The sequence below is a fragment of the Pollicipes pollicipes genome, unplaced genomic scaffold (assembly GCF_011947565.3).
Source record: "Pollicipes pollicipes isolate AB1234 unplaced genomic scaffold, Ppol_2.1 Scaffold_5724;HRSCAF=6776_pilon_pilon_pilon, whole genome shotgun sequence".
In the NCBI taxonomy this organism is placed as follows: Eukaryota; Metazoa; Arthropoda; class Thecostraca; order Pollicipedomorpha; family Pollicipedidae; genus Pollicipes; species Pollicipes pollicipes.
Window position 1 is genome coordinate 13,373,572 of NW_023596746.1, and position 14,671 is coordinate 13,388,242.

Consider the following 14,671-nt stretch of genomic DNA (forward strand, 5'->3'; position numbering starts at 1 on the left):
TAGGGTCCAGCTGCCCAGACCAGCGGTGGGCCTAGAGTCTAGCTGCCCAGACCAGCGGTGGGCCTAGGGTCTAGCTGCTCAGGCCAGCGGCTGGCCGAGGGTGCAGCTACCCAGAACAGCGGCGGGCCGAGCGTACAGCTGCCTGTCGTGGACGTCCCTAGCCGGCGACAGACGTCCCCAGCCGGCGGCAGACGTCCCCAGCCGGCGGCAGACGTCCCTAGCCGGCGACAGACGTCCCCAGCCGGCGGCAGACATCCCCAGCCTGTGGCAGACGTCTCCAGCCGGCGACAGACGTCCCTAGCCGGCGACAGACGTCCCCAGCCGGTGGCAGACGTCCCCAGCCGGTGGCAGACGTCCCCAGCCGGCGACAGACGTCCCTAGCCGGCGACAGACGTCCCTAGCCGGCGACAGACGTCCCCAGCCGGCGGCAGACGTCCCCAGCCGGCGACAGACGTCCCCAGCCGGCGGCAGACGTCCCCAGCCGGCGACAGACGTCCCCAGCCGGCGACAGACGTCCCCAGCCGGCGACAGACGTCCCCAGCCAGCGACAGACGTCCCCAGCCGGCGGCAGACGTCCCCAGCCGGCGGCAGACGTCCCCAGCCGGCGACAGACGTCCCCAGCCAGCGACAGACGTCCCCAGCCGGCGGCAGACGTCCCTAGCCGGCGGCAGACGTCCCTAGCCGGCGACAGACGTCCCCAGCCGGCGACAGACGTCCCCAGCCGGCGACAGACGTCCCCAGCCGGCGACAGACGTCCCAGCCGGCGACAGACGTCCCTAGCCGGCGACAGACGTCCCTAGCCGGCGACAGACGTCCCCAGCCGGCGGCAGACGTCCCCAGCCAGCGACAGACGTCCCCAGCCGGCGGCAGACGTCCCCAGCCGGGCGGCAGACGTCCCCAGCCGGCGGCAGACGTCCCCAGCCGGCGGCAGACGTCCCCAGCCGGCGGCAGACGTCCCCAGCCGGCGACAGACGTCCCTAGCCGGCGGCAGACGTCCCCAGCCTGTGGCAGACGTCCCCAGCCTGTGGCAGACGTCCCCAGCCGGCGACAGACATCCCTAGCCGGCGACAGACGTCCCCAGCCGGCGACAGACGTCCCCAGCCGGCGGCAGACGTCCCCAGCCGGCGACAGACGTCCCCAGCCGGCGGCAGACGTCCCCAGCCGGCGACAGACGTCCCCAGCCTGTGGCAGACGTCCCCAGCCGGCGGCAGACGTCCCCAGCCGGCGGCAGACGTCCCCAGCCTGTGGCAGACGTCCCCAGCCGGCGGCAGACATCCCCAGCCGGCGACAGACGTCCCCAGCCGGCGACAGACGTCCCCAGCCGGCGACAGACGTCCCCAGCCGGCGACAGACGTCCCCAGCCGGCGGCGAACCGGGGACAGCGCTCTCGCCGGCCCGTACTTCCTCCAGACCTAGATTCGACACAGCTGTGAGGGCCCGGGAGACAATGGCGCTGTGGTGATGAACCGCCGTGCGCTCCGCGGCTAACGTGGCGCACCGCGCCGCAGCCGGGCCGGAATGGGGTCGGCTGTGCCGAGTCTGCAGTCCGGCCGACCGAGGACGCGTGGCGCCGCCCCGCCTGGCGCGGGCGCGGGCGGCCCTGTACCGGGGAACCCCGGAGCACCGTGGAGCGCCGGCCGCCGTGGTCACGGCGGTGGCCGCCACTGGGCTTGACCAGTGTCGCCTTTGGGCCCATTCATGGCTGCCTCGGTATAGGCTGACGTAGCACCGATTGAGATGTAGGCTTTAACGCAGAGAATTGTGTATTGTTTGGTGGTAGTAAGCGCTAGCCTTTGGCTATATTAGAATGTGGATAAATTCAAATTTTGGTCCCGTGATCCTTTATAAACTAAGAAAACGGAGTGTGACTGTACAAGTTGGCCGCCCGCACCTGACAGGTTGGTTGCTTGCGCCTGACATCGTTCACTCTGGAGCTGGAACATGTGGAGTGTATCCCCACATGTATCTACCGGGGCATCAGACTGATGCACAAGGTCTGTTCCAGCCTGAGCTGGCGGTAAAAACTTTCAGATATCCTCGAATTCGACAAGAAATAGCATCGTTTGCTCATGAATTGATCAGTAAACACCAATTTTCAAATTATGAGGCAAACAAGTTGCGGTAATGTAGCTGTGCGGTTTGTCCTAATGGTGAGATGTGGCCGGCCGAGGTCCTGGGACGCAGTACGCCCGCACAAAACCGCGTGATTTATCACTCGGAGTACCCAACAATTCGCTAATATCGCTCATTTCCCGCAGTCGCATGTGAGCCGCTGGACCCGCATGCCCGGAGGCGTCCAACGTCGACGACAGACGCGGTGTACTGTGGGTGGCGCGTCCGCCTGGCCGTCGCTTGACGCTGCGCCACACGTTGTGTGACGTCACTGGGTACTGGGTGACGTCACTGGGTATGTCACTGGATACGCAACTGAAAGTTGAGCATGAGACCTTCATTTGGAAGCCCTCGCTTCAGCATGCAAACGATGTTACTGATGTTCTGCAGTCGGACGTTGTGAGCGGCGCCTCGTGAAAAGATCGTTGTCGTTACAGTCTGCCATGCCAGTCCATACTCACTGCCGCCGCCGGTATTTCTGGATTTCCTTCCAGACTTTCATCATTTTTTAATTGATCTATCAGCAGACAGTTGAGGCTATCCCTGTTCTCGAGATGCCGATTTGCTCTTCACGATCCCGCAAGATTCAGAGCATGGCACCTCCCATGGGCATGTTTCGCCACTGCGCGTACCACAGACTGGCTGCCGTTCGGTCCGGTCCCAGCGGTGTTACGGACGAACAACGGACGTCTGCAAGAGCGGCGACACACCGACACTCCGCGGCCTTCATTCCTGCAAGCCCCGCAGCAGTTGGACGTGCGCAGTGGGAGACGACCGAGTTTGTGGGATTGTGCGTGTATTTTTCGGGGTGCAGACCACACAGGATCACTGGCCTGGCCACGGCGTTCGTAGGCATGACGTATAATAAAAACAACACATTCTATTTTTCACTCTAGGCCATCGGCCTATCCACAGGGAGCACTGAAATGCCAGAAAAAACTGGATCGAACCGGCCTACTGCGCATAGATTTCCATGCGTGCCTTGCTAATTCTCCTCCGCTTTAGCTTTGATTGTGTCTCTGAAAGCCATATTTACCTATGTTTACTCAAGTAGTTGCTTACTTTTCGCGTGATAACCCAGTAAGACTGTGCATTTTAGCAGGCACTGACTTATCAGCATAATGTCTTTTTCACCCTGGATGGTGGTTTCTTACCGCGGTGAGCTTATCGGCCAGCACCTATCCCACGGCTCACGTAATCACCTGACACCATCATCAGTTTATCCACCAGGCCCGTTGATAAACGGGACAAAAACGAGCCCGACACTGCCGGGGCCGCAAATAAACGGCCGAATCACCGGCACACATGTTAGGATGCGTCGCCGGCGCTCCCGCCGGCGCTTGGTTGTTGTTTGTCGTCGGCGCATCGGCCGGTTGTTTGTCGGCGTGTCGGCGCTCTAGTTGGTCAGCGCGGGCTCGGGAGAGAGCGCGAACGAGGCGAAAACGGCCGGCCGGGCATGAGCCATGGCGCCATGGAATTGTGGAGCATGAGTCACCGAAGAGGTTGTCACATGATAGACATCATGGCCATGGCATGGTAGGTATATTTATGCTTGTTAAAACAAACAACTACTTCAAGCCATATTTCAGGGTATTGATTAAATGGCTGCCTGTATTTTTCAGAGATGCGTAGAGAAACAAATATCTGTACTATTGAGTCAATGAAACTTCATTTCAATCAATATTCAGCAAGCATCTCCTTGACTATCTACGTAATCATACGTCATGAAAGATGGGTCATTGTATAGTGATTGCATGAATCACGGAATAAATATGTCGCCGTTGTGGACCAGCGAGGACGGTGATTGACGGCAAGAATGGGAGAGACGTCGACATGCGACGTTTGCGCCATATCCAGGGCCAAAAGAAAGGACACGGTGCCGCGCGATTCTCATGATACGGTCCTCAGCCACCCGGAGTACGAGTAGCCGGCGTGTCGGCGCGAGGACAGGAGCAAAGACTGCTTACTAGCACGGAGGAAGCTCCAATAACTCCCTGCCCACTGCCCCATACAGGAAACCTTCGGCAGGATCCCACTGTTATTCCCATTGGCACATAGCCGACATGAACGGCGTATGACAGGAAAGGTGCGGCCCGGAAGATGCCAGGCTACTGCACGGTCGAACCAGACTCAAGAGTGGGGAGCTCCAGACACGTGGGGAGCATTGAAGCCTGCGACTTTTGAAACAGGCTCCGCGCGCGGCGCCATCAAAGCATTCCATGTTTCCCACAGAGTGGCTGATTGGAGTTTTTTAATCCATCGTTTAGTTGAATGCATCGTCATGGAAGTCATGACTTTGTGTGACAAAGTATCTTTCCACTAATCGCAGCATTTTGAAAACAGCACCAAACACACGGCATCCCATTTTGCATTCATTATCTTTTTAGGTCATGCGTGTCAGCAGAATTTCGCGATCAACTTCGACGCCGACCTAGATTTCGGTCCTGTTCAAGTCTGGTACAAGACAGTATACTGGGTTAGGTCAAATTTGACATTCACCAGATCAGAGCGAGAGTGGTGAATCATACAGCCTTTACTGTGCAGTCGGTGGTGAAACCTCCACACTCACTGCCTACCAAGAAAAATCGTTTTAAGTTCTGATAAATTTAAACAGTTGCAAAGCTCAGGGAGATCATCCTGGATACGACTCCAAATTTAACGTTTGAATTTATGAAGACATTCACGCGGTTCATCCGGGAACGTCGGTAAATATCAAGAATGCCACCGAATAGGTGGTCCATGGGCAGGTCCTGGAACCAACTGCACATCCCACGCGGCACGCAACCAGCCGGGAGATAGCGTGCGGAGAGCTGTCAATAGTGGACACAAAAATTTAGACTTCTGGGCAGACACGTCTCGCAACCAATAGAGATAAGGCAGATCAGCGCGTCAACAAGTTTGTGCTTTGCTGGAGTTGACGGGGTGGAGATTCGGTGGTATATCGACCGGGATCTAGTGAAAAGGCACGTCCAGCGTCTCAACGACATCGGCACACTGTCGCTGCGACACCGACACACTGTCGCTGCGACACCGACACACTGTCGCTGCGACACCGACACACTGTCGCTGCGACACCGAGTACCAACTACCTCGGCCCGGCGTCTGGCCGCGCGATACTGCTCTTTCGCTTCACGCCAAGTGCTTTCACCATCTTACCGAATGGGGTGAATACGATAAAAGAGTCCGTACGAAAGGTAACGATCCAGTCGCGCCACACCTACCATTTGTATTCGTTTTTATTTGAATGGCTCGTTTAACGCGACGCAAACACGTGGTCATCCAGTTTGTCTTAATTTTGTGCAGTATTTCATAAATGTCATTAAAGTTGGGACCCAACATAATATTTCTATCGCTTAAGTGTAGGCTGCATCCCAGTTATCAAATTTGTTACTTTTTACGAATGCTCGTATAGCAGTTTGATTGGCATATTATGTACTTCCATTGCGTAAAACTTGTGGTCCTATGCTCACTTTCACCATCTTTGAACCCTCTTCCAAACTGGGAAGAACTGGCTATCTGCATGTATGCATATCTACATGGCCATCTACGCCTTTGCCGCTTTCATATCGTTTTTCACTAAACTACATGATGTAAGAAAATTGCATATTTTGCTCAGGCTTTGCAATTCAGTGACACTGCATCCGCAGCTTGCGTTAATGGAAGCGCAAACCACGTGCAGCGGGCGATGGGCTCGCTGACAAAGGGGAGCACACCCCGAGCCGAGCCCAGCGCGCCTCTGCGTGACGTGACGACGAGGCGCGCTAGTGGCCGGTCGTGACGTGACGTCGAGGCGCGCTGGTGGCCGGTCGTGACGTGACGTCGAGGCGCGCTAGTGGCCGGTCGTGACGTGACGTCGAGGCGCGCTAGTGGCCGGTCGTGACGTGACGCCGAGGCGCGCTAGTGGCCGGTCGTGACGTGACGTCGAGGCGCGCTAGTGGCCGGTCGTGACGTGACGTCGAGGCGCGCTAGTGGCCGGTCGTGACGTGACGCCGAGGCGCGCTGGTGGCCGGTCGTGACGTGACGCCGAGGCGCGCTAGTGGCCGGTCGTGACGTGACGTCGAGGCGCGCTAGTGGCCGGTCGTGACGTGACGTCGAGGCGCGCTAGTGGCCGGTCGTGACGTGACGACGAGGCGCGCTAGTGGCCGGTCGTGACGTGACGTCGTGTCACGGCCCGCCTCAGGCGTGGCGTTACGCCAGCACGTGGCTCTGCAGTGATGTCACACTGCTGTGAGCGGCCCCGTGTGACGAAACCAGCCCGAGGACCGGGGCGGCCGCTCTCCTGGCCCCCGGCTTCCCCGGCCATAGTCTCAGATCATACCCGTGCTCATCTCAGTTTCGCTTAGGTTGTCTTACCGTGCTCGCCGAGAAGCCTCATTTTGAAGTCGATGTAGTTTTCCTTGTCGGTGTGCCTCTGGTTCTGGTTGTCACTAACTTTGACAGTACCTTCGCCCACCACGTGGAAGAAAACTCCTGAAAAAGAACACAAGTTGATGTAATAAGCGGGTTTCTAGGCACGTAGGTATGCAATTTTAAACGTTAATGTTGCTAGTCATTTGCTTGTTACGACTAGCATGACCAGGTACACTAATTATTCGCTCAGCACACAGTCGTTGGAGCCCATTAGTGAATTTTCAGTTCTTCCAGCACTTCCACGAGAGCTTCTTGAATATGGACCGTTCCGCTCAATTAAAGTGACGAACAGAAGAGAGTTCTCGTGATGAACGAACCTCTTAAAAATTATTTCTCTCAACGCTCCTCACGAATGACCAATTGACGGCCATTTTCATCCATCAGGCTTTTGTCAAAACGCCGGGGAACACGCGCGGCGCCGTCGCGCGACATCGCTCATCCATTGGTGAGATTGGCGGCCGTGATGGATGGGAGCCGGGGCAGCCGGCGGCGGCCGGGCGGCGACGGGGCGCGGCCATTCCTCAGGCCGACCGGCATGTCCTGGGACCGGCCGGCATGCCCTGGGACCGGCCGGCATGTCCTGGGACCGGCCGGCATGCCCTGGGACTGGCCGGCATGTCCTGGGACCGACCGACAGGTCCTGGGCCCGGCCGGCAGGTCTTGGGACCGGCCGGCCTCGCGGTGTCGTCGGTCGTGGCCCGGCCCGACGCCAGCTCGTGCAGGCGGTCTGCGGCACAGCCCGGCTGGCTTTATATAGGGGCGTTGGAGGCGCTGGGTACTGTTATGTGCGTCGTTGATGTTACCGGGATGATTTGGAGAGGTGTTTGGTACGGCTAAAAGGCCTCGTTATTCTCAGTTATAATGGCTCGGTGGGAAAAAGGTGAAGTCATTGTCACGGCTAACAAATGGACCGTATTGGGATGGGAGCGATCTGTATGAGAACTGCAAGGAAGGTTTGGTAAGGAACTGTATGGAAAAACGGCGGTAGGCGTGCTAATAGTTATGCAAACAGGCGGCCACTTGAGCCATGCAAGCCTTCGACATTCTCGTTTAATTCATGTGGTAGCCACTTAAGTTCCTTGTGCTGAACCATCTCTAAAAATTGCATTTTTTAGCTCAGTCGCTGAGAAGCAAACAAAGATTCAGTGACACTTTCGCAATCGTACCAGAATGCACTGAACAAGGGACCGCTTGTCCGAATTCGGCTATTTTGTGAGACATCTATCCAGGTCACCAAACCAACTTCAAAAACGCAGGCACGCCGAGCGCTATTGTTGAGGGCCGTCGGCGCGGCTGAGCGGATGTGGGAGCCAGCGCGGGCGCCGCTCGACACGCGAGAGGACTGGCCAGGTCACGCCGGGGTCACCTCCTGACCGTCGGCGGTCATACGCGGCTGTCGCGGCCTCGTGACGGCCAGCCCGCATTGTCTGGTCGGAGAGTGCGCCGACCGGCCCGCGGCCACTGGATGGGCCTAGCTCTCGAAGGATGGGGTCGCAGTTGTGCGGCTCACGTGAGGAGAGGCGGTGCACAAAAAGTCGGAGCGGAACCGCCAGCGTGCTTGTAAACGCGCCAGCCACAGCCAGTGGGGTCACGAATACACCCGTGCCACCCATCGGTCGCCCCAGTTAACAGAACACTGCTGGGAATACGTTTGGGCGGCGCACGAACTGACGCGGCTAACAGGACATTCCGGCGAACAAACTGGTCACGCAGTTCTGTTACAGAGCGTGGAGAAAGGTACCAGCCGGACCGTAAACAATCGCGCACTCTGTGGACGCTAACGAAAGTCGACTGGAAAAGACGAGAGGAACGCGACTATGAATTACCCTACGTTGGCTGACAGAGCTCATTAATGGTAAACCCATCCTATAACTCCGCTCTTACATAGTTTATCTGTCTATTTAAGGCGTAAGCAATCCGCCGGCAAAGGTTCAATTGCGGAAGCAGGCCAGTTGTAAAAACATAAATGCACGATACACACGGTAGCGCAGGCAGGGGGGGGGGGGCAAAGGAGCACGTACCCCCCCCCCCCCCCGCTTAGGTTTTGAGGATTCTTTGCCACGATCGGGGACCCCTGAGTTGACATGGGCCTATATGTTGGTCATGCACCACCAGTACCGAACAGTTAGCTCTGTGTCGATGTGGGCCTGCTGGCCCACTTCCCAATCAGCTACAAAGCTGGGGCCAGGGATTTACACTGGTCGGGGCAGGACGGCGATAGATATAACAGGGGCCCGCAGTGCCCAGCAGAAGGTCCTGTGTTCGCAAGGGGCCCCGAGCCGGCCAAGGGTAGAGTTCTATGAGACCCGGAGGGGGGCCCGGGAGGTCCAGCAGAACCGACTATCAAGGGCTCGATTGGTGGGCATATGGGCCCGAAGGGCTGGCTGTCGGTCACTTAAAGAATAGCGGTCCGTAGGGCAGTGACCCAAAATATAAGTCAGAGATCCTCTTGCACTGTTTGAGAACCCCTGAGACAACACAGGTATCTCGGTCAGCCAGAGATCACGAGAACGAAGCAGTTGATTCCCTGTCAACCTAAACCCTGGGGACCCTCTCCCAGGAAGGATCAAGACCGGGGGCCACGGCTTGCATTCGTCTAGGTCCCTGAAACAATGGTTGGGACCCTGTGCCGGTCAGAGGCCCCAGCGCCTAACAGGGGTCGTATGTCGACTTGTGGTCCCAAGTCGGTCACAATCTTTGTTTAAGGTGTTCCGTAGAGGGAACGAAAGGCCCTCGGGACCAAAGATCAAGGGCCCGATTGGAAGGCTGAAGGGCCCAAAGGGTCACATTCAATGCCCCCGCCCGTAGGACCGTGATCTCAAATTTCAGTAAAAGGGTCTCTTGTACCGATTGGGGACCCCTGAGTCAAAACGTTTATTTATTTCGGCAAAAGATCACCAAAACCGAACAGTCGATTCCGTGTCTGTCTGAGCTCCCGGGCCCCATTTCTCAAGCAGGGACGAGGCCGGGCCCGCGATTTGCATTGGTCGGACCCCTGCAATAATGCGGGGCTCCTGTGTCGGCCAGGGGCCCAGTGCTTAACAGGGTGCTCTGTGTCAACAGGGGGCCTCGAGTCGGTCAGAGGGGCATTTGCTTAACAGGGCGGATAAAGGACCCGAATGGCATAGGACGTCTCGCGTTGGTTGGGGGCCTCTAACAATGAAAGGGGCAAGATAACTTATGACGAGTGTTCACGGTGAGATAACGGAAGGGTCTTGTGTCAGTCAGGACCCTCAGTACCCTATGGCAGGCCCTCAAGCCCAATTCCAGTATGGGCCCGTTAGGCCGAACTGGAGTCTAAGCGCCAATTATTGCACCACTTGCAGGGATGAGGGATGTTTTGCGTCAATGAGGGTTTCTGCGTCGATCCAGGGCCAACTGTGCGGGTCAGAAGGCCTCCTACGGCAGGAAGAGACCAATGTGCTATGATGTATCCCTCTAAGGGCCTAGGGACCAGGGGATTCCGCTTCGTGACACCAGAAAGGCAGCCGTAAGACACTCTGCGGTGGAACGGAATGGACGTTCGGCTCCTAACCGGAAAAAGTAAGTGTTCTTGTGTTCTAGTATGCCCCTTAGTGTTCTACTCAAGAGAAGCCCTTACACGAAAAAAGGGGTTTCATTAGCGTTGAAAAGAGTGAATCGAAATCAGTTTTTAAACAAACGAGGCCATGTCATGTTGGCCTGAGAACGTTCAGCCTCTTGCAGAATGGATTAGTGAAACAAATTACATCAAAAGGTTTGGACCTGCGCGCCCGAAATCTCAGGAGCAAGAGTAGCGATTGTCCGGGTTGCAGTTTCCGTAAAACTGAACGGCGTCAGCCACTGTAGATAGCGCCACCCGCTCCGCGCGGGAAAGACTCGTGACACAATGTCTGTCTTTGCCTGTAATGTCCAAATGTCTTTCAAAATTAATTCGTTCAAAAAAACACTGGGGTACCTTTTAAAATGTTGAGGTTGCCCTCTGGACAAATTAACAGCTTCATCAACACGACAGATAGAGATTCTACCTTTACCCTCGCAGTTTCACCACCAGATTCCAGCCAGCACCATCTCGCGGTGCTGTAAATGCCAGTCCGTTTTAACATCAATCTAAAAATCGCGCCGGTGAAACATACGCCAGGACTACCCTCTAAATGTACGATTTGATTTCCTAAAGCGTTCAAATTTCCTGTTTTAGATGCATATCAGTTTCGTCCGCCCATTGGCCACGTGTTATCCGCGGGGCTGACGCTGCGCGGCTCACGAAGACCGCAGTGCCTGGCGTCGAGGTTTTTGTTACTAAAATTTGCGAGCACGCATGTTTAAAACTATGTACATAATTTGCATCACCAGTTGATTCTGACTGTATGTTGAACATTTCCAGGCAAACATGGCTTGGAAAAGTTAACAGAAATTGCTGACCCGTTTTACATCATCATTAAGCCATACATATGGAACGATTCGTGGTAAATATGTGACATGATGACATGGCCTAACATTTTGACCAACAGTCTACATTCACGGGACCCTGATATCTCTGTAGAACCCAGATAAATATTATGAAGAAGCTTCTGAGTTCTGTCGCCATGGAAAGAGTCCACTAGGCCATTGTAAGATGGAGGGCGCTGGTGGTTTATTTCGTGCAATGGTTGAACACATGATTTTTCAGTTTATTGACTATGACACTCAGTCAGACTTTATATCGCGGTAGCTCCAGGTTTCTTTTCAAGTGAAGGAAGGCAACAAATGAAAAAAATATAAAAAAGCACGCCTTCGAATGGGCAAAATTTGGCAATTTGGGCGCCGTTCAGTATCAGGGGCCCTTTGTCAACCATGTGCCCCAATTGCCAAGGCTGTGGCCGCGCGACTAGATACACACACAGACTAAAAATTTGCCTACACATATACACATTATGTAGCTATGAATAAGAAACACGGCAAAACATTGACGTTCGGCCAGGTGACGATTTGAGAACACTTCGCTTTTGAGGCAGGATTCGACAGCTGCAAAGCTGCGTGTGATACATGTGCCGCATGTGCCGCATGTGCTGTAGAAGCTGCTGCTGTTTTTGTTCCTCCTGCTCCGATGGGTGGTGACCCAGCTCGACCTCCCAGGAGCTGAAGGATTCGGTTTTCGGTGAAAGCAACATGGAGAGGTGACGGGAGCCGTCGCCACAAATGACGCTTCAGACAGCCATGGCCTAGGTAATCGGGGCTCGCCGCGCTTGGTGGGAACTGCGGAAATCCCTGGAATGCGGTAATTCAACATGGCGGTCCCGACACCAGCCTCGGTCCGACAGGTCCGACAGCAGCCTCGGTTTGGCAGCCCCAACACCAGCCTCAGTTTGACAGTCCCGACACCAGCGTCAGTCGAACAGGTCTGACACCGGCCTCGGTCCGACAGCCCCGACACCAGTCTCGGTTGGACAGTCCCGACACCAGGCTCAGTCCGATAGGTCCGATCGGTTTGACAGGTCTGACACCAGCCTCAGTTTGGCAGCCCCGACACCAGCCTCAGTTTGACAGTCCTGACACCAGCGTCAGCCTGACAGGTCTGACACCGGCCTCGGTCCGACAGCCCCGACACCAGCCTCGGTTGGACAGTCCCGACACCAGCCTCGGTCCGACAGGGCCGACACCAGCCTCGGTCCGACAGGTCCGACAAGCATCTCAGCCAGACGGTCAGCCCCGACACCAGCCTCGGTCCGACAGGTCCGCCGACAGCTCCGACATCAGTCTCAGCACACGCATCAGTGTCGGCCTGACTGCCGGACACGCGTCTGCCAGGCCGGCCTCGTCAGCTCAAGGCCAGGCGGGAGAGAGGTATTTCCCGTGCGCGCGCCGGCGCGGCGGCCGCAGCTGGCGCCAGACTGGACCGGTTTGCGCTGACCCGTCCCCTTGCAGGGATACGAACACTTCCGCAAAAAGGCGACGTCCTGTTTCCTGTTTCTTGATGCATCCTTTGTCGTCTCCAGATAGGTGATCCCAACTGGTTGCGAGTGGTGTAGAGGAATGGGAGTGGTAAGTGCGACTAGCAAAGTTCTTTTTATTTCAACAGATTAAGATGGTATCATACGATTTGGTGGTACATCATTTACTGATTTCAGAGTTCTGAGCCAAATTGGCGAAAGACAAGTGCTAAGTGCAAAGTTTTCGAGGTGACAATAGGCGTGATCGAACTTTATAATCGAAACTGGTAGAAATTGCATTTACTGTGACAAACTCCTCACGCAGACGCAAGGCTACAGTCCGTGACGCCCTTTATCTCATGTTTGACCTGTGATAGCATATGAAAGACGCAAGGAAAATTTGCAGTATATGAAATGTAGAAAATCTCTACAGCTAATCCAGCATTAGGTCAGACATGGTAGACAAAGAGCCGAAAGTGCATTGAAATAATCCCACAAAAGTTATTTATCCATGCAGTGACGTGCTTTGCGGCGCTGAACCCTTCTCCTTGAGATAGGGACGTGTTTCTTCATTTGGCTGTTGGCAGTGAAGGAAGGCCTTCTTAATTTGATGGCTTGGGGGATTGGGAGGGCTATGGTAAAGTGATTCACGAAATGGGAAATTCCATGCATTCTACGCAGAATACATCATGCGTTAAGGCATTCATATCTTCTGCAAACACTTCGAGTAAGGAAAGCGGCATCTGTGGCGACTTTCGAAACTGTAGGCAAAGGCTTTAAGAAATGATAAAATATATCAGTGGCTGCCTTGACTTAATTCATTATTACCTATAGCTGCACGATATAGACGTTTACCAAAGCTAAAAGGGTAGGCCAAGGTCTGAACCGTTTTTTTCGTTGTTTTCATCACGTCAACCTAAGTTACTGTAAAAATGTGAATAGGGATAGCACGGAAGGGCCGGACTGATCATTAATGACATTGAAGCGAGCATGGCCAGGCCAACTGGCCAAGACGGGCTGCTGCCCAAGCCAGGTAGCACGTGTCCGTAAAGGTCTGTAGTCCCTGGTATGCTGGTCATGATGAATGCTTTGACTGAATGGCGCCAGGCCTCTCAAATATTTACTTTCACGAGGATGCAGATCTGTAGTGGGCGCCAAACTTTCGCGTACAGGCCATCGCCTGGCTCGCCAACATCATCAGCATCACAACTACACTTTTCTTCCCAGCGAGAGTGAAACGCTGCGGCACCTTCAGACCTACGCATTGACCCGGAAAAAATTGAAAACCTCTGTTGCGCATGTTTGGATTAGTTCCCCGATGAAACGCGTATGGCTAATATCACATTTATCTCAACCAACGTGCTTAACAGCTGGCGAGCCGTCTCCGTCCCTGCCGCCGCCGTTCGACTGCACCGCCCTGCGCTCCCGGCCAGTGCACTCTAGTGCCCCAGCCTCCACGCTCCCGGTCAGTGCACTCCAGTGCCCCAGCCTCCACGCTCCCGGCCAGGGCACTCCACTGCTCCAGCCTCCAGTGGCCTGAGCTCCCGGCTAGGGCACTCCAGTGCTCCAGCCTCCAGTGCGCTGCGCTCCCACCACGCGCTGCACGGCCGCGGCGGCGCGTTCTCACCTTGCACTGGCGTCTCATCCTCCAGCTCGACGAGAACCCGGCCGCTGACGAACTGGCCCGGGAAGTACAGCAGGTTCGCGTTGTCGAACAAAATCAGGAACTTGAGCAGCTTGCGCGGCATCGCGTCGCCTGGCGTGATACGCACGACAGAGTCGGCGGCGCGGGCGGGCGCCCACGTGAAGGTCAGCAGCCCAGCCGAGCACGGCGCGGTCCCAGTCTGGCAGACGACACACAGCGCAGCCGCATACCTGGGCAGCAACGGTGGGAGCTGCCTCTCAGGCCTTCCAGACGCACCTCGCGACACTGCGCCTCCACCCTCCTGGCGCCGCGCGCCCCTCACCACGCCTGAGCCACCACCACTTTCGCCACGCACAGTTGGGGCCCCGAGAGCAAACGGCGAGAGCTGCCGTGGCACTGCGCGCCATCTAGTTACGGTATCAGGAAGTTGAGCTTGTCTTGGGCGCCTGGACATCTCAGCGAGGAGCGCGAGGTGGCGTGTGGTGTCGCGTGGGCAGCTGGCCCATAACGCCGATCAGGGACACCATGGGGGAAGTGAGCAGGTCTACGTCTGACTGATTCTACCAATACTGAGCAGTCGGCTAAGTGTCCTCGAGGCCTTGGGAGTCAATGTCCC

At 56.0% G+C, this 14,671-nt stretch overlaps 1 protein-coding gene across 1 annotated transcript in view; it reads right to left on the bottom strand.

Moving 5' to 3' along the window:
- Positions 1–14,370, bottom strand: part of LOC119103933 (arrestin domain-containing protein 17-like) — a 33,140-nt gene extending 18,770 nt beyond the window's left edge. The window contains exons 1-2 of the mRNA XM_037227633.1: positions 14,038–14,370; positions 6,466–6,582 (exon numbers count right to left, since the gene is read on the bottom strand). Coding sequence (XP_037083528.1) covers positions 6,466–6,582; positions 14,038–14,158 — 238 coding nt within the window. The 5' untranslated portion in view covers positions 14,159–14,370. The remainder of the gene's footprint in view (positions 1–6,465; positions 6,583–14,037) is intronic.
- Positions 14,371–14,671: the final 301 nt, after the last annotated feature.